Source organism: Tripterygium wilfordii, chromosome 18 (genome assembly GCF_013401445.1).
Source record: "Tripterygium wilfordii isolate XIE 37 chromosome 18, ASM1340144v1, whole genome shotgun sequence".
NCBI classification, from domain to species: domain Eukaryota; kingdom Viridiplantae; phylum Streptophyta; class Magnoliopsida; order Celastrales; family Celastraceae; genus Tripterygium; species Tripterygium wilfordii.
Window position 1 is genome coordinate 2,263,452 of NC_052249.1, and position 23,233 is coordinate 2,286,684.

The 23,233-nt window shown below is 36.1% G+C and overlaps 3 protein-coding genes across 3 annotated transcripts; 2 read left to right on the top strand and 1 right to left on the bottom strand.

Annotated features, from left to right (window-relative positions):
- Positions 1-2,821: 2,821 nt before the first annotated feature.
- LOC119984360 (methionine aminopeptidase 1A-like) lies at positions 2,822-11,289 on the top strand. The gene is made up of 17 exons (XM_038828271.1): positions 2,822-2,980; positions 3,066-3,156; positions 3,993-4,043; positions 4,889-5,074; positions 5,870-5,945; positions 6,276-6,323; positions 6,435-6,479; positions 6,690-6,789; positions 7,534-7,585; positions 7,674-7,715; positions 8,610-8,671; positions 8,774-8,872; positions 9,571-9,644; positions 9,817-9,886; positions 10,061-10,126; positions 10,220-10,308; positions 11,003-11,289. The coding sequence occupies exons 2-17, from the start codon at positions 3,086-3,088 to the stop codon at positions 11,078-11,080; spliced, it is 1,209 nt and encodes a 402-aa protein (XP_038684199.1). The 5' UTR covers positions 2,822-2,980; positions 3,066-3,085; the 3' UTR covers positions 11,081-11,289.
- A 92-nt stretch (positions 11,290-11,381) lies between these two features.
- On the bottom strand, positions 11,382-13,553 carry LOC119984322 (tubulin-folding cofactor D-like). The gene is made up of 5 exons (XM_038828191.1): positions 12,948-13,553; positions 12,587-12,856; positions 12,353-12,397; positions 12,060-12,245; positions 11,382-11,852 (listed from the first exon to the last, which is right to left on the bottom strand). Exons 1-2 carry the CDS (start codon positions 13,551-13,553, stop codon positions 12,626-12,628), a joined length of 837 nt encoding a protein of 278 aa, XP_038684119.1. The 3' UTR covers positions 11,382-11,852; positions 12,060-12,245; positions 12,353-12,397; positions 12,587-12,625.
- Positions 13,554-14,744: 1,191 nt separating this feature from the next.
- LOC119984361 (methionine aminopeptidase 1A-like) lies at positions 14,745-23,174 on the top strand. The gene is made up of 17 exons (XM_038828272.1): positions 14,745-14,903; positions 14,997-15,087; positions 15,918-15,968; positions 16,719-16,904; positions 17,710-17,785; positions 18,116-18,163; positions 18,263-18,307; positions 18,518-18,617; positions 19,416-19,467; positions 19,556-19,597; positions 20,492-20,553; positions 20,656-20,754; positions 21,461-21,534; positions 21,707-21,776; positions 21,946-22,011; positions 22,105-22,193; positions 22,884-23,174. The coding sequence occupies exons 2-17, from the start codon at positions 15,017-15,019 to the stop codon at positions 22,959-22,961; spliced, it is 1,209 nt and encodes a 402-aa protein (XP_038684200.1). The 5' UTR covers positions 14,745-14,903; positions 14,997-15,016; the 3' UTR covers positions 22,962-23,174.
- The last annotated feature ends 59 nt before the right edge of the window (positions 23,175-23,233 follow it).

Consider the following 23,233-nt stretch of genomic DNA (forward strand, 5'->3'; position numbering starts at 1 on the left):
TGCGTTGGTTTCGCAGATCATTGGTGGCCCTTTGAAGTTAATCTTTCATTGTAGAATTACCCCTATAATGGGCATTAATACGAGTATGTTTTTCTTTTTATGAACAAATATCGATTTTAATTATTAGTTAATTTAAGCGTGTGATAAGATTCCAACATTCATTTTGTTCAAAATAAAAAGGAATGACTACCACTAGCTTTTATAATTATGTTTTTCTATGAAAATTGAATGGCTGGATCAATATATGGTTTCTGGTGAATTAGTGACAGATAAACTCAATTGGGCTTTTGATGACAAGAGGGTCTTTTTATCATGGAATAATGGCATAAGAAGATGAGTGTACTTGCACAATTGCTTCATTAGAGGATCGGAAACACTACATGTCTATAATTTATGCATCCATAATGTGTCCATAATTAGGTGGTATGGGGAATATGTGGGGACCATAACTAGGTGGCATGAGAAAAGTGTGGAGACCATTTAGAGTTAGTATGCTACCTAGATTATGAACAATTATGGACATCAAAATTATGACCACATATCATTTTGGTTAGAGGATATGTCATATCTAATTGAAATGAAGTTTCAACCCAAGATGATGAGCAACTAGTAGGTGTGAGAAAGGGGGGGATGTTACTTTCGCTCTGAAGTGGTCCAGGACCCCAAATTGCTCAGCATCCATTTGGTGAGGGTTGAGAGGTGGTGTTTTGCTTTGTCAAACTCAAATGTATGGGATGATTCTACCATCAAAGAATATTCCAAAGGGCCACCATTGATCTGTGAAATAAAACACAACAAGAATATCAAGGCCTGGGACATTGGTGGGGGTGCCAGCCAAAAATCCTCCAACAATCAAGTCGATATGGATTAACTAGATGACAACAAGAAAACATATATAGATAAACAACAAGCGCATATAAGAGAATAATATCGGTTGAGAGTTAATCGAGAGGTTGGATCGTTCAGAGTGTCGAAGGTATATGCTTGTGGAAGAGGATGTCCTCTCAAGGAAGACCCTTGACTCCTCTTATAGCGTTCTCTCATGGGACAGTGTCTTTAGATCAACTAGGTTCTTTGGTTCAGGTTACCCTTAAAGAGAGAATACTATTTTGTGGCTGGTAGATATGACCATCATGGGGGCAGGTTCTACATGTCAGACGTAAAGTCTGACGTGGCGGCGTATAGGCGAAGATGTATGGTGCAAATGGTGTTTGTTGTTTGGATAAGTATGGACTCGGTTACCAAAGTTGCTTTTTGTGGGATGTAGGAAGGTATGACTGGAAGGTTTACGTTAGATGTGTAGGGTATCGATCTTATTGTCAACGGTTTTTGGGCATCGCGGTCGACATTCAAGAGTCATCGATAGTGTTACAGTGTTCGTGAGACTACCCTTGTTTGTCGTGTTATGATTAATCTCTGAATAAATTGGATGGCAATTTCTGGTAATTACATCAAATCATCTGCGAACAGGCATGTGATCTATGAGGGAAGACCAAACACCTCACACAACAAACCTTTTTTTGGACCTAAGTACTACGAAAATGACCCAGAAAAAAAAAATCTGGGCGGACCTATGGCTCATAACGGGTAATATTTGTTGATGTGTTTGAACTTGAATTTCTAACTGAATAAGTCACACATTGGATTACTGCTTATTCTATGGAAATCTACCAAGTTGATATTATTCCGCACTCGAGATCGCTTGGGAATAGATGATGCGGACAAACTTGGCCCTCTTTGCAAACAAATCGGTATAACTTACTTTTAGGAGAAGGGATGGTAGCATGGGTGAAAGCTGTCCTCCGTTCAGATTCTGGGATTCGAAGAGTCTGAAGTTCACGTTCCCAATTATTGGCATCAAATTGATTTGTTTGCATGTAAATTTGTTTCATCGCAACGCGACAGTGCATGGCTCTGAAGCCACTGATCCAGATCAAATAGCCGGTCAGACTAGGAGAGTTTGGATGGATCACCTTCAAGCTTGGAGGCCCAAACTGCAGATCTTTTCGAGCTTTCATTTCTTGTACTGGGCGATTTAAAATGGGATTGAAGCCCATATGAAGTGAGGACCCTGTCCTAAGTCTCTATTTTGGAACCTAGATACAGAAAACATAGACAAGAGAACTGAAGGAAGATGGGAGAAATCAGATATTATCCCTGAACTTTGGAGAAGTACATAGATTCACCAATACATGTACAAAAAAAGAATCAAAGAAAGACAAATGCTAATGAATCCGATTATCTTTGCGTGCCATTTGGATGCATAAGGAATTAATGAAACATGATGCTAGAATGATCATATCCTCTCCATGATGGAAAGAAGAGGAATATGCTCTTCTTTATCAGTTTTTTTGGTAACCAAGAATTTCTCAGCTCAACATGTCCACTGGATAGGTGGGTCATTCTAAACTCGGGCCACCAACCCAATCCGCTCTAAGCTGGCGATAGTTTAGACCAAGCCGAAGCCCCTATGGGGGGAATCTCCCATGAGCCTTTGACTCTTGCAAGAAAATAACACTGAAATTGCTGGGCTCGTTCACAAAAAGTTTCCACAATCAACTTCACTAATTAGAAACTAACCCTAATTTCAATTTTGAGTTGGGCTTCATTTTGAGGCTAATAAGGCCTAGCTGGCCCGAAAATTATTGGGCGGAGGTTGCACATAGAGACTGACCCTAACCTTGTGCTAAACCGATCTACTAGGCTCATTTTTTTTTTTCTCAATTAATTGTTTTTATAAGCATTTTTTTTCTAATTAATCGCTAAAATGATTTTCTTATTTTCCTTCCATGACACTTCTTCAACTACCAAATTGTTCTTGTTTCTTTATAAGAAAATCAAATCAAATAAATTTTTTTATTCAATATTAATTTCTCGGAAACCCTAAACCCTATTTTTTTTGAAGAGGTCGACCACTGTTTCTCTATTTCCTCCTGGACTACAAGTCGAAGCTTTTGGCCAAAACAATCTGCAATCGGAGGTTCGCACTCCTTTCATCTCTAATCTAATATATATATACTCCTTTCTGCGCATTCTTAACTGGATTGCAGTATTTATCTTTACAGATTGTATTTGTGTTTGTTCAATGGCGGCTGACTCAGATTTGGCGAAGACTGCGATATCTTGTGTTCGGTGTGGCAAACCTGCAAATCTTCAGTATGTAATATCTTTTATTTTGGTTTTTGGATGGAGAAACTTCATCATGTTCATGTTCATGTTGATGCTGACCCAGGTAGCACTTGATTGGCATTGGCGTCTTTTCAGTGCTCCTTGTTGCTTTTATAGTGTTGGCTCCCGCTGCAAGATTAAATATTTGCGATTGTGAATAGACAATGCTTTTGGTTGTTGTTGGATTTCATGTTTTTCCGATGCATATTATTGATTGGTACTAATAGGTACTAAGTTTTCAAAATTGGATTGTTGAAGACGATGATTCCAAGAGAATTACTTAGGCTAGATGTTGTGCTGATTTGAAGTCTATGGGAAGCATCACCGAATTTTCTTTAATAAATTAGGTTTTATTAAACACAAAGTTCAAAAGCAACGTAAAAAATGGGGGAAAAGGTTGTTTTATTTTCTTCCTTTTTCCTTTTCTTTTTGGTTGGGGGTGGAACGTATTACAGTAATTGAGCTGTTCTTCAAACAACCAAAGAATAAAATTTAGGGAATACCTATTCTGCGGATCTAGGATGCTAACTTCTTGGCTACTATCCTTGCGTAGACTAATTGTGTGCTTCCCAGTGGCCCACTTTCTTTGATGGCCCATGATGCTAGTAAATGACTCCATAATTCTGTTGGCATCCTCTTGATTATCTGACTGTCTGAGAGGTTTAACACTTGCTTAATTCCATTGATAGGCTTTAGAAGACAAGAGAGCGTAAATATGTTATGTATTGTAAATACATAACTGTAATGCTTACTTACCCTTGTTATTTGACGTACAACTCATTCAAAGCATCAGTCATGAATATAGTACTTTCTATTGTTTTCAGATGTCCGAAGTGCATGGAGTTAAAGCTTCCTCGTGAAGATGCTGCTTTCTGGTGTGTAATCTTTTATTGCTGGGATGGAAATTACTTTTGATTGCCATAGAATTTCAGTGCTTGATTGGAGAGTATAGTTCGATGTTACACAATGCTGTGTAGTTCGTTTTCTTGGAATGAAAAAGGATGTTAAAGAGGATAACAGAACCTCTTACCCTCAGCTATTATTGGTACTTCCTTCAAATGCATCATGTCTATGGTAGTCCTTTGTTTTTTGATGTGGAACTTTGACAGTCCTCTGTTTTTTAATAATTTACTTTGACAAACACCGAGAGTGGCAATAACACAGGATATTCAGAGGCTAGCACCAGCACAAAGACTTCTCTTCTGGTATGAGGGCTCTGGTTTGGCCCTTAAGAATGTTATTGCCTATCTTGATTCTACTTTTTTTTTTTTTTTTACTTTGAAGTGAATGATGCAGCATTCAAGCAGTACAATCCAAGTCAGTCTCTTAATGTAAAGAAAATGTTAATCTTCAGATGCCCGACATATAATGCATGAACTGCCCCTTTTAGAAATAAAAAATGTCAACGCTGGCAGCTAAAAATTTGGATTCTGATCTGACCAATGTCCTTCAAATGAATCTTCTACTTGTGATATAAGTACTAGATGTGGGTCCTTTTTGTTGGTTTGTTAAAGTTCCTAGTGGAGTTAGACCTATAGTATTTATACGAATGCAATCGTTGTACTGTCATGTATCGTATATCGGATGTCACTGAAAATATCTTTATTGAAGTTTTTATTCATATTGCTTTCTCATCAACTTTTCCACAGTAAATATCAAATTAAAATAAAAATTTCACAATTTTTTGTTTCTGTATTAACGAATTTGTATCTATTAACAGCACTCAGGATTGTTTTAAGGCTTCTTGGAGCACTCATAAGTCAGCTCATTTGAAGGCAAAGATGTCCTTACTTGGGACAGGTTCTCCTGGTGAAAATAACTCAAACGGACTTGATGAAGGCTGGCAATATTGCTTGAGGAAGGGGCAGGCTCGAACGACAAAACTTCCTTATTTTGATTGGACAGGGTATATCTGGACAATTTGATGCATTGTATAATAGTAATAGATACCTTGCTTTCTTTTTCTTTTCTTTCTTTTTTTCTGGATTTTATTAGATATTTATCTTTGAAAGTTCTGATTCTTGCTTGAATTGGATTAGGAGTACCTCTGCTTGTTGATCACCTTTGGCATTTCTGCTTATTTTATGCGCTGTGAAGTGTCCTTTTTTTTCCTTGGAAAGCTTTTGAGCAAGACATCTACGTGTTGCTTGAAAGAATTTGGTTGCTAATATGACAACATTTCTAAAAGCTTTGGATTGTCATGAAATTTTGAATAATTATCTTTTGGATTGATAGCTATATTGATTAGTTTCCTTAGTTCAACTGCATTACTATGTGACATGACAACATTTTTGTTGCCAAATGCCAATTCCATAAATTTCATCTAGAAACTTAATAACTTATATGCCATTCAAATTTCAAAATGAATTGAAAGGACAATTTGTTTATGGAATATTTTAACACTCCCGACAGATAGTGCCTTTTCTTTGTCTCATAGTAGTGTGCTCATAATGTATTGTCATTATCAGACAAGCCCAATTAGATATAAATTTACATAATGTTGGACGCTTGTGAGCAGAGTAAGAAGAATAAGTAAGCCATTTTCTTGTGCTGATTGGACTTTTACGTACGTGGGTTTAAGTTGGGTTCTCCCTTTCCCCTCCCCTTTTGTTTTGTAAAACAGTTTCTATCTGACTTTTTCAGGATTTTTTTGAGTTAGAATAATGCCTTTTCCCCTTCTCTTTTTGCTTTTTTTTTGCAGCACATTAAGGCCGTTTCCCATATCTGGCAAGCGTAGTGTTCCAGCTCACATTGATCATCCTGACTGGGCAGTTGATGTGAGACCTTTGAATCCTCCTTGTTTGGTGCTAGGAGTCCTTTTGTTTGCTTTTCTCTTTAGGACTTTGAGCAGAGATTCTTTTGGTTGCCATATGTTGGCTCTCTCATCAGTCAATGTATTTTCTATTTCAAATTATGAGTCTTTGCTTCATTTGTAAAATCTAGACTAAGGCTTACATGAGTTCAGTTATGTTTCCCTATTTAATTCTTTTTGATTGGAGTGTACACAATTTTCCGATTTATATGGTTTATGAATATTTCTATCTTTGTTCTTTATTGATCTCTCACATGTTACTAAAGCACTGTTTCTCTTTAATTTGAATTTGTAGGGTGTTCCAAAGATTGAGCCCAATAGTGATCTGCAGCATGCAGTTGAGGTAAATTTGTCCTTAGAAACCTCTGTGTCTGTTTGTGTCAGATTTTGTTAGATTGTTTTGATTGTTTCTCTAATTATTGCCCCGTAAAAAAATAATATATTTATTTTGAAGATCAAAACTTCTGATCAAATGGAGAGGATGCGGGAAACTTCTCGAGTAAGTTTTTCATAACTTCCTTAATTTGTTTTGTTTTCCCCTTTTAACTTTTAAGTACGTTCTCAGTAGCTGATGAGATTGTAAGGGGGAAAAAAGAAATCTGAGAACCTCAACTTCTGAGAGCTATGGGAATATGATTTGGATCCTTTGTGAGTTTATGCTTACTTGTTTAGATCAGACTGTCTCTTACTAACTCTTTCCAATCATCAGATAGCAAGGGAGGTCTTAGATGCAGCTGCACGCGTTATCCGACCTGGTGTGATGACTGATGAAATTGATCGAGTAGTTCATGAGGCCACTATAGCTGCTGGTATGAAAATTTTGAGTGAAAAGTTTTTATTGTGCAGAGTTTAATGGTAAAGGAATGCTTTAGTAGTCTTACACGAATTGAATATTCATTAATTGTATTTCCTATGAAAATAGGCTGTGGATTGTGATTTTATAGTTGGATCAGACTTTTTATTGCTTGTTCTGTCCACACGGTTATCGTGTTTTTTGTTCATTGAATTTTCTTTTGAAGTAATTGTATTTCATGTTGGAAGCTGAAGAGTTCTATGTATTCTTCATGGATAACTGGTGTTGCAGCTAGGTTGTATATTTTCTGTGTTATATAAAAATTTTATATTAAAAAGAAAGAGTATATTTTCTATGTTGTATTATTGTTTGAATTTCCTAACTCATTTTGTCTGGGGATGTTCACTTAGAATGCCAAGAGAAACTCATGCCACTATGATGTTATGTGGAATGTGCTTTGGCTGTTAAATGGACCATTTTCTTTTAAAAAAATTCTAAAAAAGAGAGAATCTTATACAACAACAAAAAAAACTTGTACAACAATGATGATTTATGAGCACTAATTTTCATTCCACATATTATGCAATCATTAATTGATTTTTTTTTTGAAGGTGTTGTGCATATATTGTAATTGGATTAGTTTGCATTTTACGGAGTTGTGCTATTTCTTTCAATTCTCGAAGTTTAAGATGCTTTGTAGTGCTTATCATTAGCTATTGCTAGGAATTTTAATTATTATTCTGACTTGCCCTTTCTGCAGGAGGATATCCATCTCCTCTTAATTATCATTTCTTTCCAAAGTCTTGCTGCACGTAGGTACTTTTTCTTTGGGTGAATGTATATTTATGAGTGGAACTTCAGCGCATTGATGAAGTGTATATGCTCTATTGTCTGTTGCAGCTCAGTAAATGAAGTAATCTGTCATGGAATTCCTGATGCCAGGCATGTAATCCATTCTCTAGAACTTTGCGGTGTTGCATTTTTTCTTTTGACATATTTCCTTACTATTCCCTCCCTTTATACATGTGCACCAACACATTTTTTCCCAGTTGATCCAAATCCTAGAACAATGATTGGTTATTTTCTTTGCCATTATATTTTTAATTCTATCTTTTATACTTTTAAACCATAGTATCCTGAACTTTTGAATCATCAGATGCTAGCATGTGTAAGTCAAGTTTGGAAGTGCATTAGAGATAATTGATACTAACTTTTTTCATTGTGCAAGGGGATGCTGCCATGTGTCGTACCTTGAACAGTTTTGAGCTTAAAACATTAAAAAAAAAAAAAAAAAAGCCCTTCCAATTCAAACAATTTTTAGATGATCAATTTTTTTTGTCAAATGTTGAAGTTTTCAGGTGTCTTTGAAAAATAAAAAGTATAAAACAGGTAGTTATGGAATAAATTATTCTATATCACACATATTTGTCCTTATTTTATGGAGAATGCTATTAAGCTTTTTCCTGCAATCTCTTCTAATCTCTTCTTACCACATCACTCAATCACAATACATTCTTTTACAAGTTATAGTAGTGCCAAATGGGCTCTTGTAAGCTAGTATGTGACAAAGTGTGTGGACCTTACATCCCTCAGGCATTTAAGAATAACTTCTTTGTGTTATCCGTGCTACAGTTTTGGTGTATGCATGATTAATTATACTTTGGTCTTCATTATACGTTCTCCTCTTACTTCCCTTTTCTGACATTCTTTGCTGTGTCAGTTCTCTACACTCCCCAATAGTACTGTTATAAGTCCTATTAAATATTTTTAGCAATTTTGACACTATGTAGAACCTGAATGGAAATTTACTCAGAAAAGATACTGCACTTGCTGCAGGAAATTAGAGGACGGAGACATTGTAAATGTAGATGTGACTGTGTACTACAAAGGTGTCCATGGTAGGTTCTTTTTTTCTTGTTCCTTCACCCTCATTTCATGTGTTATTATTTCAAGAATGTGTATCATGTTTTGCCTTGACTGGTGGTTTTCTCATTGTGAAGGTGATCTGAATGAAACATATTTTGTGGGAAATGTTGACGAAGAATCAAGGCGGCTGGTCCAGTGTACTTATGAGTGCTTGGACAAAGCAATATCCATTGGTATGCACTCGTATATATGCGAGTTATGATATTTTTAATCTCTGTTGATCTTTATGGGACTACTCTTGTCCACTCATTCCTTTTTTTATTTATTATGTGGATTGTTTTGCATCGTAGTTGAAAATGTTCATTTAAAAGAGTCCTTGGGTACTTTGTTTGGGATAATGGTTTGCAGTGGCTCATGATATTATGCTTGTCATCTCAATGACCTTGTGCAGTTCGTGCTTGGTGCTTATCACAGTACACCTTAATTGTCATGTGAAATGATTCATATTTGATGAAAATGTGCTGATTGTTTATTCGAGAATGTCTCGATTGATATGCCATAACTCATGTATTTAATTTAGTTACATTCTTCCATTCGAGGAAAGGTCCTTAAACTTATGTAGTTATGTTCACTATTTGTAATTTGCCACTCTTTGCTTCTACTTAGTTTGTTTGCTTATGCTACTACTGCGTTTGGGGAGGATCACTAGTTCAAGTGGTCAAGCTCCTCGCATCCCCAAGAGGCACAGCTCTGTGGACATCTAAATTTTGCAGTTTTTTTTAATTATTCAACAAGGATGGGGATTCAAACCCTGCGCTTTGATCTATCATTGTTTTTCTTTAATTTTTGTGTGATGCAAGTATTCTGTTATGTCCTTTATCATCTTCTTTATGGTTGCAGATTTTGACTTTGACTTCTCATTTTTGTACAGTGAAACCTGGAGTTCGATTTCGTGAAATTGGGGAAGTTATTAATCGCCATGCTTTAATGTCAGGCTTTTCTGTGGTAATGTGTAAGATTAGCATGGCCGCTGTAGGCATTTTTTCCATTGAGCTTGCTAACAGTGTTTAATATAATACAAACTCTTCATACCGTTTTATATGCACATTTTATCTATTAAACTCACGAACAATGTTTGATATACTGTCGATCTTTTAATCTTTTTTTTTTGAATTAGGTTAAATCATACTGCGGTCACGGTATTGGAGAACTCTTTCACTGTGCCCCAAACATTCCTCATTATGGAAGTATCCTTGATATTGAAAACTTATATATGCACATATATTATAAGGAAGATTCCTTTAGTGTTTCTAGAATTTTGACAACACCTTGGGTAGGGTAGATGAAACACAGTACTTTTTTTTTTGTCTGGATGAAACGCAGTACTTAATTGTGAAGGAGTTCAACTTGACCTTAAGCAGGAAATAAAGCAGTTGGTGTGATGAAGGCTGGACAGACCTTTACAATCGAACCAATGATTAATGCAGGTATGACTTGTCAGTTGTCATTTAAGTTAATGGGTTTCCCAGTTGAGTCATCTCTTCAATTTCTGGGCACATCTAATTGGATTCCTTTGCCAGGGGTTTGGCGTGATCGAATGTGGGCTGATGGATGGACTGCTGTTACTGCAGATGGCAAACGTAGTGCTCAGTTTGAGCACACCCTTCTGGTAACTCCACATTTTCATTTTTTCAACATTTTTCTAAAAAATATATTAATACCTTCATTGCATGTATGTAATTGGGTTCTATAATGGGTGCGTGTAAATCACATTGTTATTTAGGTTTGATTATAATATTTCTGTCGTCTTTATAGCAGTTGTAGATCAGTCTTGCTGATATATATTCTTACGCTGAGAATCTTAGTAAGTTCTGAAATTCACTACGAGTGGTGTTTTGTAGCTACCCGTGGACCGGAAAGAACCAATTGAGTTTATTAAAATTTCGCTCAAAGTGGTTTGCCTGTGTTTCAAAACAAAATCGTGCTGGCTAAATTTGCTTAATTGAGTGGAAGAGTTAAAAATGAGGGGAAAAAAGTGAGGTTGGGAAATTAATTGTGCATACAAATTGATAGCCTAGTTGGTTGTCTCTTCGGATGAGGGCCAATGGTGCCCGATGTTTGGAGTTCGAACCAACTAGCTGAGATATTTCTTTGTGGATTTTGGTTCCATAGGCTTGTCCACTTCCGAGCCTCTACCTACATAGGCTTCAACCCAGTCTTACCTGTCGCCAGTGTGGTGCGGGCCGTTTTGGCGGCCAAATATTTACGTTCACTCGGCTATTCGAAGAGCATGTTGGGCTGGGTGGTTCCTTGGTTAAAAAAAATGTGATTCTCATTTGTTTTCTTGATATGGTCTTGTGCAGGTGACAGAAACTGGTGTGGAGGTTCTTACAGCTCGACTTTCTTCTTCCCCAAATGTCTTTCCTTGGTTAAATGTATAAGAGGAAAACAATAAAACATCATTCATATATCATTCTGTAACAATAAGAGTATAAATTATTGCAGGTGGCTTTCTATATCTACCTCTCTTAAACTGGTCTTTCTTTTTTCTTGGAAGGGTGTTGCTTTTTGTAATCTTTTGACAATGAATAATCATCAATTATGAGTTGGGTTGTTAGTTGTAACTTCAAAAAAATGAACACATTACTTATGAAGGAGATGCCAATAATAATTACTCTTAATTATTTTTGAGTTTCTCGACAAGGCATTGTGTAACAATCAAAATTATGCAGTACAGTAGTTGATCTGTAAAGCTCATTACCAAGAGCGATTCCAAAATTTTACAGGGCAAGGTGCGACGCAGCGCATTCTCTCCACTCTACATATTGTGCTATGCGCTCTGGTTTGTCGTAGACCTCATAAGAAAAATCACAACCACCAAGAGCAAGTTGGAATTTGATCAAAGAGCTTTCAAACTGGAAAAACTCAAAACCCTGTTGACCCAACTAATGAGGAATATGATGCATGTTCATCATTGGCTGTAGACCTCTTCTCCCCATCCTTGTTTGACATTTTCTTGGTGGTATTGGGTTGTCCTATTTCCAGGCCAACTATTTCATACAACTCTAACCTCTGAGGCTTTGTTGCTTGCAGGTCTCCTTCCCAACTAGTTTCGGATATAATTTCAAGTGCTTGCTCTGTCTTGTCCTCCGCAATGAGATTTCCGTTTTGCAGGAGCACAAGATAAACTTGTTCTGCTGCAGCTTTTCGAATCTGAATCAATGAATACAAACGATGGAAACTATCACTATTCTTATTTTGAATTGATCTAATCAACTTGAAAGTAGAAAAAACTAATGGAACCGCATGGGGACAAAAGTCCGATGCATGAAAACCCACCTCAACCGTTTTTGGGAAGAAAAAAAATTAAGAATGTGATGCAAAAATGTTTTTGAAACCAGAAATTTGAACACAACACACCTTCGGATATCGATGTCCCAAGAAGGTGAGGAGATGAGTGAAGGCCTTGGCACTGATGGAGTCTGAAACTGAAGCAATATATCCTAGTATTGCAATGCCCGCATATAACTTGGAGAAGTCCTTAGATCCCTTTAATTCAAGCGCCAAGGAACCCAGGACACCAGCACAGAAAGTTGGAGTATGATCCTGCAAATTAAAAAATTAATGCTTACAACGTTCCTTAGAGAGAACTTTCCGGTATCTAAAGAAAGATAAATTAACTAGTTAAAAACAAGACTCTAAAAGAAACTAACCTCCATGTTCAAGAGTATCCTTTTGCTGAAAAGAATCTCAATTGTCTGACATACAAAAGAATCTTGATCAAGATAATGAAGACTTGTAAATAAGTTTAACATTCATAAAATAGGAGCAAAATTGTCCAGAAAAAGAAAAGTGGGAGAAAGTCTTAAAAGCCCAGAAAGATAGATGAGAAGTTTCTTGAATATCTAACAAAGAAGGAGAGGTAGATTATCTGCCGCCCGTAATACCTTTAAAGTTGGTATGATGACTCTGTCACATCTCTTGTACTATTGGAGAACCCAAAGGATATCGGTACATAACAAATGCTCTCTGGACTTTCTTTCCTCCGGAATATCAGTTTCAGCCACTTGAAGATAGTCCAGCAAAGCAGAGATTGATGCCTTCCTTAAGGACTCTTGCAATCCACCAATTGAAATACCTAACCCAGAAATGACAACTCTACTATAACAATCCAACTGAAGTAACTGTACAAATCGCGGATAAGAAAATGAGGGTATCTGCACAAAATTAAAGAATAGCTTCTCTGTGAAATAACTCAATTAGGGCATATCATGAGACCAGGAACAAAATGACCAACACAATGCTTACCCCCCATTTCAAATCTGCCTTCTTGGGAATAATATTCTCTAGCTTTTCTCTATAAGGAATATGTGGAACATATATTTTCTCATTGTATAAGATCCTATGCAGAACCTTTGCAGCTGCTTCTCTTAGTTTATCCATCTTCTCTACAGCTTGCTTAACAATTCCTCCGACCACAGCAGTAGCAAGTTTTGCATCAAAAAATGAGTGCTTGTGGTTATTTTCAGCACTGTCACTAGGCAACTCCAATGCGGATTCAACTCTGGGTGAATTTCTAATGGAATCCATGGAATCTTTCCCACAAAGTATGTATGTACATTTCTCAAGACCATCCATAGCAGCCTCACGAACCCATGAACCCACATCGCCTCTGTTATCGACAGAATAATCATCAAGCGCTTTCAGTAAACTTTTCACTATTTCATTCTTGATCAGATGATACAGAGTCACATCATCCTCTCGAGAAACAATACTGGAAGCTTCTTTTGCCTTGGTTAATGTTTCACAGACTGATACAAGTCCTTTCACAGCATTTACTCTAGCTTCGGCATCTCTTTCATCGGGGTTTTCCTGCAAATGGAAATCATTTGGTAAACTCCATTGATAGCTCATTTACATCAATTCCTCCAACCACAGCAATAGGCAAGATTTACATCAAAAAAAAGTGATCGTGGCTATTTTCAGCTCTGTCACTAGGCAGCTCCAATGCAGATTCAACTCTGGGTGAATTTCTAATGGAATCCATGGAATCTTTCCCACAAAGTATGTATGTACATTTCGACCATCCATAGCAACCTCACATTAATTTGCTGAATTGCTCGATGGTTGACACTTCTAATCATTCACACCATCACGACACGACAAATGAGAAAAATAATTTTCCTAATGTTCTTAATGGAACGTAACATTTCCGTGAGTACTCAAAATTTTATTTCTTTTGGATGTGTCCTTTGTTGGTTTTTTTCTTTATCTTATTTCTTTTTCTTTCATTTGGTCAGTATCATATATCATTCAATCTTGATGGCCGCTCGATAAGGAGTCAACTTCATTTTCTCTGTAGGAAAAAGTCAATATATTAGACGGCTTTAATAGAATACATGTCATTCATAATATTAAAAATATTAGTATGTTCATTGATTGGAAAGAATTGATTGATTACATTTAAAAGCTTGCTTACTCTGATTAACTACCCAGACATGTTTGTTATCAACATGAATATGATTTGATACAATGCGTATTACCATCTTGTACAATCAACGGCTACGATATATGGGGTATTGATTATTTTATTCTTATTTTAGTGTAAATGTTTTACTTGATTTTTTTCCCACAAACTAGCCATCCAATCAATCAAGGTGGATGACGTTAATTTGTGCCTATCAACAAACAAATTATACAGTGATGAATCGACGAAATAACGGTGCCCCTTTTCAAAACTAACACTGCACGCACTACATAATATTATGAAATTGTCTGTCAACAAGTTTGGTGAGTATATGTTCGCATAAAAAGTGGGCATGAACAATTATATTATGATTGTGGGCTGAACCAGAAAATGATTCTAATTTCAATTTTGAGTTTGGCTTAAATTTGAGGCTAATAAGGCCTAGCAGTCCCGAAAATTATTGGGCGGAGATTGCACATAGAGGCTGGCCCTAACATTGTGCTAACCCGCTCAATTTTTTTTTCAATTAATTGTTTTTATAAGCATTTTTTTCCAATTAATCGCTAAAATAATTTTCTTATTTTCCTTCTATAACACTTCTTCAATTACTACTACCAAATTGTTGTCAAATAAATTTTTTATTCAATATTAATTTCTCGGAAACCCTAAACCTTATTCAATATTAATTTCTTGGAAACCTTAAACCTTATTTTTGTTGAAGAGTCGACCACTGTTTTCTCTATTTCTTCCTTGACTACAAGTCGAAAGCTTTTGGCCAAAACAATCTGCAATCGGAGGTTCGCACTCCTTTCATCTCTAATCTAATATATATATATATATATACTCCTTTCTGCGTATTCTTAACTGAATTGCAGTATTTATCTTTACAGAGTGTATTTGTGTTTGTTCAATGGCGGCTGACTCAGATGTGGCGAAGACTGCGATATCTTGTGTTCGGTGTGGCAAACCTGCAAATCTTCAGTATGTAATATCTTTTATTTTGGTTTTTCGATGGAGAAACTTCATCATGTTCTTGTTCATGTTGATGCTGATCCAGGTAGCACTTGATTGGCATTGGCGTCTTTTCAGTGCTCCTTGTTGCTTTTATAGTGTTGGCTCCCAGATTAAATATTTGCGATTGTGAATAGACAATGCTATTGGTTGTAGTTGGATTTCATGTTATTCCGATGCATATTATTGATTGGTACTAATAGGTACTAAGTTTTCCAAATTGGATTGTTGAAGATGATGATTCCAAGAGAATTACTTAGGTTAGATGTTGTGCTGATTTGAAGTCTACGGGAAGCATCACTGAATTTTCTTTAATAAATTGGGTTTTATTAAACACTAAGTTCAAAAGCAACGTAAAAAATGGGGGAAAAGGTTGTTTTATTTTCTTCCTTTTCCCTTTTCTTTTTGGTTGGGGGTGGAAGGTATTACAGTAATTGAGCTGTTCTTCAAACAACCAAAGAATAAAATTTAGGGAATACCTATTCTGCGGATCTAGGATGCTAACTTCTTGGCTACTATCCTTGCGTAGACTAATTGTGTGCTTCCCAGTGGCCCACTTTCTTTGATGGCCCATGATACTAGTAAATGACTCCATCCTTCTGTTGGCATCCTCTTGATTATCTGACTGTCTGAGAGGTTTAGCACTTGTTTAATTCCATTGATAGGCTTTAGAAGAGAAGAGAGTGTAAATATGTTATGTATTGTAAATACATAACTGTAATGCTTACTTACCCTTGTTATTTGAGATACAACTCATTCAAAGCATCAGTCATGAATATAGTACTTTCTATTGTTTTCAGATGTCCGAAGTGCATGGAGTTAAAGCTTCCTCGTGAAGATGCTGCTTTCTGGTGTGTAATCTTTTATTGCTGGGATGGAAATTACTTTTGATTGCCATAGAATTTCAGTGCTTGATTGGAAAGTATAGTTCGATGTTATACAATTTTGTGTAGTTCGTTTTCTTGGAATGACAAAAGGATGTTAAAGAGGATAACAGAATCTCTTACCCTCAGCTGTTATTGGTACTTCCTTCAAATGCATCATGTCTATGATAGTCCTTTGTTTTTTGATGTGGAACTTTGACAGTCCTCTGTTTTTTAGTAATTTACTTTGACAAACACCGAGAGTGGCAATAACACAGGATATTCAGAGGCTAGCACCAGCACAAAGACCATTTCATTCAAGCATTACAATCCAAGTCGGTCTCTTAATGTAAAGAAAATGTTAATCTTCAGATGCCCAACATATAATGCATGCACTGCCCCTTTTAGAAATAAAAAATGTCGGCGCTGGCAGCTAAAAATTTGGATTCTGATCTGACCTATGTCCTTCAAATGAATCTTCTAGTTGTGATATAAGTACTAGATGTGGGTCCTTTTTGTTGGTTTGTTAAAGTTCCTAGTGGAGTTAGACCTATAGTATTTATACGAATGCAATGGTTGTACTGTCATGTATCGTATATCGGATGTGACTGAAAATATCTTTATTGAACTTTTTATTCATATTGCTTTCTCATCAACTTTTCCACAGTAAATATCAAATTAAAATAAAAATTCCACAATTTTTTGTTTCTGTATTAACGAATTTGTATGTATTAACAGCACTCAGGATTGTTTTAAGGCTTCTTGGAGCACTCATAAGTTAGTTCATTTGAAGGCAAAGATGTCCTTAATTGGGACAGGTTCTCCTGGTGAAAGTAACTCAAACGGACTTAATGAAGGCTGGCAATATTGCTTGAGGAAGGGGCAGGCTCGAACGACAAAACTTCCATATTTTGATTGGACAGGGTATATCTGGACAATTTGATGCATTGTATAATAGTAATAGATACCTTACCCTTTTTCTTTTTCTTTTTCTTTTTCTGGATTTTATTACATATTTATCTTTGAAAGTTCTGATTCTTGCTTGAATTGGATTAGGAGTACCTTTGCTCTGCTTGTTGATCACCTTTGGCATTTCTGCTTATTTTATGCGCTGTGAAGTGTCCCTTTTTTTTTCCCTTGGAAAGCTTTTGAGCAAGACATCTACGTGTTGCTTGAAAGAATTTGGTTGCTAATATGACAACATTTCTAGAAGCTTTGGATTGTCATGAAATTTTGAATAATTATCTTTTGGATTGATAGCTATATTGATTAGTTTCCTTAGTTCAACTGCATTACTATGTGACATGACAATGTTTTTGTTGCCAAATGCCAATTCCCTAAATTTCATCTAGAAACTTAATAACTTATATGCCATTCAAATTTCAAAATGAATTGAAAGTTCAATTCGTTTATGGAATATTTTAACACTCTAGACAGATGGTGCCTTTTCTTTGTCTCAGAGTAGTGTGCTGATAATGTATTTTCATTATCAGGCAAGCCCAATTAGATATAAATTTACATAATGTTGGAGGCTTGTGAGCAGAGTAAGAAGAATAAGTAAGCCGTTTTCTTGTGCTGATTGGACTTTTACGTACGTGGGTTTAAGTTGGGTTCTCCCTTTCCCCTCCCTTTTTGTCTTGTAAAACTGTTTCTATCCGACTTTTTCTGGATTTTTTGGAGTTAGAATAATGCCTTTTCCCTTTCTCTTTTTTCTTTTTTTTTTTTGCAGCACATTAAGGCCGTTTCCCATATCTGGCAAGCGTAGTGTTCCAGCTCACATTGATCATCCTGACTGGGCAGTTGATGTGAGACCTTTGAATCCTCCTTGTTTGGTGCTAGGAGTCCTTTTGTTTGCTTTTCTCTTTAGGACTTTGAGCAGAGATTCTTTTGGTTGCCATATGTTGGCTCTCTCATGAGTCAGTGTATTTTCTATTTCAAATTACGAGTCTTTGCTTCATTTGTAAATTCTAGACTAAGGCTTACTTGAGTTCAGTTATGTTTCCCTATTTAATTCTTTTTGATTGGAGTGTACACAATTTTCCGATTTATATGGTTTATGAATCTTTCTATCTCTGTTCTTTATTGGTGTCTCACATGTTACTAAAGCACTGTTTCTCTTTAATTTGAATTTGTAGGGTGTTCCAAAGATTGAGCCCAATAGTGATCTGCAGCATGCAGTTGAGGTAAATTTGTCCTTAGAAACCTATGTGTCTGCTTGTGTAAGATTTTGTTAGATTGTTTCTCTAATTATTGCCCCCTAAAATAATATATTTATTTTGAAGATCAAAACTTCTGATCAAATAGAGAGGATGCGTGAAACTTCTCGAGTAAGTTTTTCATAACTTCCTTAATTTGTTTTGTTTTCCCCTTTTAACTTTTAAGTACGTTCTCGGTAGATGATGAGATTGTAAGGGGGAAAAAAGAAATCTGAGAACCTCAACTTCTGAGAGCTATGGGAATATGATTTGGATCCTTTGTGAGTTTATGCTTACTTGTTTAGATCAGGCGGTCTCTTACTAACTCTTTCCAATCATCAGATAGCAAGGGAGGTCTTAGATGCAGCTGCACGCGTTATCCGACCTGGTGTGATGACTGATGAAATTGACGGAGTAGTTCATGAGGCCACTATAGCTGCTGGTATGAAAATTTTGAGTGAAAAGTTTTTATCGTGCAGAGTTTAATGGTAAAGGAATGCTTTAGTAGTCTTATGGACATATCCATTACTCTTTATATTCTTAGAAATTTCTTAAGTTCCCTTTCCTTACACGAATTGAATATTCATTAATTGTATTTCCTATCAAAATAGGCTGTGGATTGTGATTTTTAGTTGGATCAGACTTTTTATTGCTTGTTCTGTCCACACGGTTATCGTGTTCTTTGCTCATTGAATTTTCTTTTGAAGTAATTGTATTTCATGTTGGAAGCTAAAGAGTTCTATGTATCCTTCATGGATAACTGGTGTTGCAGCTAGGTTGTATATTTTCTGTGTTATATAAAAATTTTCTATTAAAAAGAAAAGAGTATATTTTCTGTGTTGTATTATTGTTTGAATTTCCTAACTGTCTGGGGATGTTCACTTAGAATGCCAAGAGAAACTCATGCCACTATGATGTTATGTGGAATGTGCTTTGGCTGTTAAATGGACCATTTTCTTTAAAAAAAATTCTGAAAAAGAGAATCTTATACAACAAAAAAAAAACTAGTACAACAATGATGATTTATGAGCACTAATTTTCATTCCACATATTATGCAATCATTAATTGATTTTTTTTTTAAGGTGGTGTGCGTATGTTGTAATTGGATTAGTTTGCATTTTACGGAGTTGTGCTATGTATATCTTTCTTTCAATTCTCGAAGTTCAAGATGCTTTGTAGTGCATATCATTAGCTATTGCTTGGAATTTTAATTATTATTCTGACTTGCCCTTTCTGCAGGAGGATATCCATCTCCTCTTAATTATCATTTCTTTCCAAAGTCTTGCTGCACGTAGGTACTTTTTCTTTGGGTGAATGAATATTTATGAGTGGAACTTCAGCGCATTGATGAAGTGTATATGCTCTATTGTCTGTTGCAGCTCAGTAAATGAAGTAATCTGCCATGGAATTCCTGATGCCAGGCATGTAATCCATTCTCTAGAACTTTGCAGTGTTGCATTTTTTCCTTTGACATATTTTCTTACTATTCCCTCCCTTTATACATGTGCACCCAACACATTTTTTCCCAGTTGATCCAAATCCTAGAACAATGATATGGTTATTTTCTTTGCCATTATATTTTTAATTCTATCTTTTATACTTTTAAACCAAAGTATCCTGAACTTTTGAATCATCAGATGCTAGCATGTGTAAGTCAAGTTTGGAAGTGCATTAGAGATAATTGATACTAACTTTTTTCATTGTGCAAGGGGATGCTGCCATGTGTCTTACCTTGAACAGTTTTGAGCTTAAAAGATTAAAAAAAAAAAATAGCCCTTCCAATTCAAACAATTTTTAGATGATCAATTTTTTTTTTGTCAAATGTTGAAGTTTTCAGGTGTCTTTGAAAAATAAAAAGTATAAAACAGGTAGTTATGGAATAAATTATTCTATATCACACATATTTGTCCTTATTTTATATTTTTATGTCGAACGCTATTAAGCTTTTTCCTGCAATCTCTTCTTACCACATCACTCAATCACAATACATTCTTTTGCAAGTTATAGTAGTGCCAAATGGGCTCTTGTAAGCTAGTATGTGACAAAGTGTGCGGACCCACTTACATCCCTCAGGCATTTAAGAATAACTTCTTTGTGTTATCCGTGCTACAGTTTTGATGTATGCACGATTGATTATACTTTGGTCTTCCTTATATGTTCTCCTCTTACTTCCCTTTTCTGACATTCTTTGCTGTGTCAGTTCTCTGCACTCCCCAATAGTACTGTTATAAGTCCTTTTAAATATTTTTTAGCAATTTTGACACTGTAGAACCTGAATGGAAATTTACTCAAAAAAGATACTGCACTTGCTGCAGGAAATTAGAGGACGGAGACATTGTAAATGTAGATGTGACTGTTTACTACAAAGGTGTCCATGGTGGGTTCCTTTTTTCTTGTTCCTCCACCCTCATTTCATGTGTTATTATTTCAAGAATGTGTATCATGTTTTGCCTTGACCGGTGGTTTTCTCATTGTGAAGGTGATCTGAATGAAACATATTTTGTGGGAAATGTTGACGAAGAATCAAGGCGGCTGGTCCAGTGTACTTTTGAGTGCTTGGACAAAGCAATATCCATTGGTATGCACTCATATATATGCGAGTTATGATATTTTTAATCTCTGTTGATCTTTATGGGACTACTCTTGTCCACTCATTCCTTTTTTATTTATTATGTGGATTGTTTTGCATCGTTGTTGAAAATGTTCATTTAAAAGAGTCCTTGGGTACTTTGTTTGGGATAATGGTTTGCAGTGGCTCATGACATTATGCTTGTCATCTCAATGACCTTGTGCAGTTCGTGCTTGGTGCTTATCACTATACACCTTAATTGTCATTTGAAATGATTCATATTTGATGAAAATGTGCTGATTGTTTATTCGAGAATGTCTCGATTGGTATGCCATAACTGATGTATTTAATTTAGTCATATTCTTTCATTCGAGGAAAGGTCCTTAAACTTATGTAGTTATGTTCACTATTTGTAATTTGCTACTCTTTGCTTCTAGTTAGTTTGTTTGCTTATGCTACTACTGCGTTTGGGGAGGATCACTAGTTCAAGTGGTCAAGCTCCTCGCATCCCCAGGAGGCACAGCTCTGCGGACATCTAAATTTTGCTGTTTTTTTTTTAATTATTCAACAAGGATGGGGATTCAAACCCTGCTCTTTGATCTATCATTGATTCATTGTTTTTCCTTAATTTTTTGTGATGCAAGTATTCCGTAATGTCCTTTATCATCTTCTTTATGGTTGCAGATTTTGACTTTGACTTCTCATTTATGTACAGTGAAACCCGGAGTTCGATTTCGTGAAATTGGAGAAGTTATTAATCGCCATGCTTTAATGTCAGGCTTTTCTGTGGTAACGTGTAAGATTAGCATGGCCGCTGTAGGCATTTTCTCCATTGAGCTTGCTAACAGTGTTTAATATAATACAAACTCTTCATACTGTTTTATATGCACATTTTAGCTATTAAGCTCACGAACAATGTTTGATATACTTTCGATCTTTTAATCTTTTTTTTTTGAATTAGGTTAAATCTATCTGCGGTCATGGTATTGGAGAACTCTTTCACTGTGCCCCAAACATTCCTCATTATGGAAGTATCCTTGATATTGAAAATTTATATATGCACATATATTATAAGGATGATTCCTTTAGTGTTTCTAGAATTTTGACAACACCTTGGATAGATGAAACACAGTACTCTTTTTTTTGTCTGGATGAAACGCAGTACTTAATTGTGAAGGAGTTCACCTTAACCTTAAGCAGGAAATAAAGCAGTTGGTGTGATGAAGGCTGGACAGACCTTTACAATCGAACCAATGATTAATGCAGGTATGACTTGTCAGTTGTCATTTTAGTTAGTGGGTTTCCCAGTTGAGTCATCTCTTCAATTTCTAGGCACATCTAATTGGATTCCTTTGCCAGGGGTTTGGCGTGATCGAATGTGGGCTGATGGATGGACTGCTGTTACTGCAGATGGCAAACGTAGTGCTCAGTTTGAGCACACCCTTCTGGTAACTCCACATTTTCATTTTTTCAACATTTTTCTAAAAAATATATTAATACCTTCATTGCATGTATGAAATTGGGTTCTATAATGGGTGCGTGTAAATCACATTGTTATTTAGGTTTGATTATAATATTTCTGTCGGCTTTATAGCAGTTGTAGATCAGTCTTGCCGATATATGTTCTTACCCTGAGAATTTTAGTAAGTTCTGAAATTCACTACGAGTGGTGTTTTGTAGCTGCCCGTGGACCGGAAAGAACCAGTTGAGTTTATTAAAATTTCGCTCAAAGTGGTTTGCCTATGTTTCAAAACAAAATCGTGCTGGCTAAATTTGCTTAATTGAGTGGAAGAGTTAGGAGGGGAAGAAAAGTGAGAGTGGGGATACTAATTGTGCATACAAATTGATAGCCTAGTTGGTTCTCTTCGGATGTGGGCCTACGTGCCCGATGTTTGGAGTTCGAACCAACCAGTTGAGATATTTCCTTGTGGAATTTGGTTCCATAGGCTTGTCCACTTCCGAGCCTCTACCCACATGGGTTTCGACCCAGTCTTACCTGTCGTCAGTGTGGTGCGGGCCGTTTTGACGTCTAGAGATTTACGTCCACTCGGCCATTCGAATGGCATGTTGGGCTGGGTGGTTCCTCGGTTAAAAAAATGTGATTCTCATACTCGTTTTCTTGATTTGATCTTGTGCAGGTGACAGAAACTGGTGTGGAGGTTCTTACAGCTCGACTTTCTTCTTCCCCAAATGTCTTTCCTTGGTTAAATGTATAAGAGGAAAACAATAAAACATCATTCATATATCATTCTGTAACAATAAGAGTATAAATTATTGCAGGTGGCTTTCTATATCTACCTCTCTTTAACCGGTCTTTCTTTTTTTCTTGGAAGGGTGTTGCTTTTTGTAATCTTTTGACAATGAATATTCATCAATTATGAGTTGGGTTGTAAGTTGTAACTTCAAAAGGTGAACACATTACTTATGAAGGAGATGCCAATAATAATTACTCTTAATTATTTTTGAGTTTCTCGACAAGGCATTGTGT

What these genes read in the sequence shown, in the direction of transcription:
- LOC119984360 (XM_038828271.1), top strand. Translation starts at nt 3,086, where the DNA reads ATGGCGGCTGACTCAGATTTGGCGAAGACTGCGATATCTTGTGTTCGG. An exon ending in GGCAAACCTGCAAATCTTCA is followed by an intron (nt 3,157 to 3,992) that starts GTATGTAATATC and finishes TATTGTTTTCAG; the next exon opens with ATGTCCGAAGTGCATGGAGT. An exon ending in GTACTACAAAGGTGTCCATG is followed by an intron (nt 8,672 to 8,773) that starts GTAGGTTCTTTT and finishes CTCATTGTGAAG; the next exon opens with GTGATCTGAATGAAACATAT.
- LOC119984322 (XM_038828191.1), bottom strand. Translation starts at nt 13,553, where the DNA reads ATGAGCTATCAATGGAGTTTACCAAATGATTTCCATTTGCAGGAAAAC. An exon ending in AGGCAGATTTGAAATGGGGG is followed by an intron (nt 12,857 to 12,947) that starts GTAAGCATTGTG and finishes AATTTTGTGCAG; the next exon opens with ATACCCTCATTTTCTTATCC.
- LOC119984361 (XM_038828272.1), top strand. Translation starts at nt 15,017, where the DNA reads ATGGCGGCTGACTCAGATGTGGCGAAGACTGCGATATCTTGTGTTCGG. An exon ending in TTACTACAAAGGTGTCCATG is followed by an intron (nt 20,554 to 20,655) that starts GTGGGTTCCTTT and finishes CTCATTGTGAAG; the next exon opens with GTGATCTGAATGAAACATAT. An exon ending in AGTTTGAGCACACCCTTCTG is followed by an intron (nt 22,194 to 22,883) that starts GTAACTCCACAT and finishes GATCTTGTGCAG; the next exon opens with GTGACAGAAACTGGTGTGGA.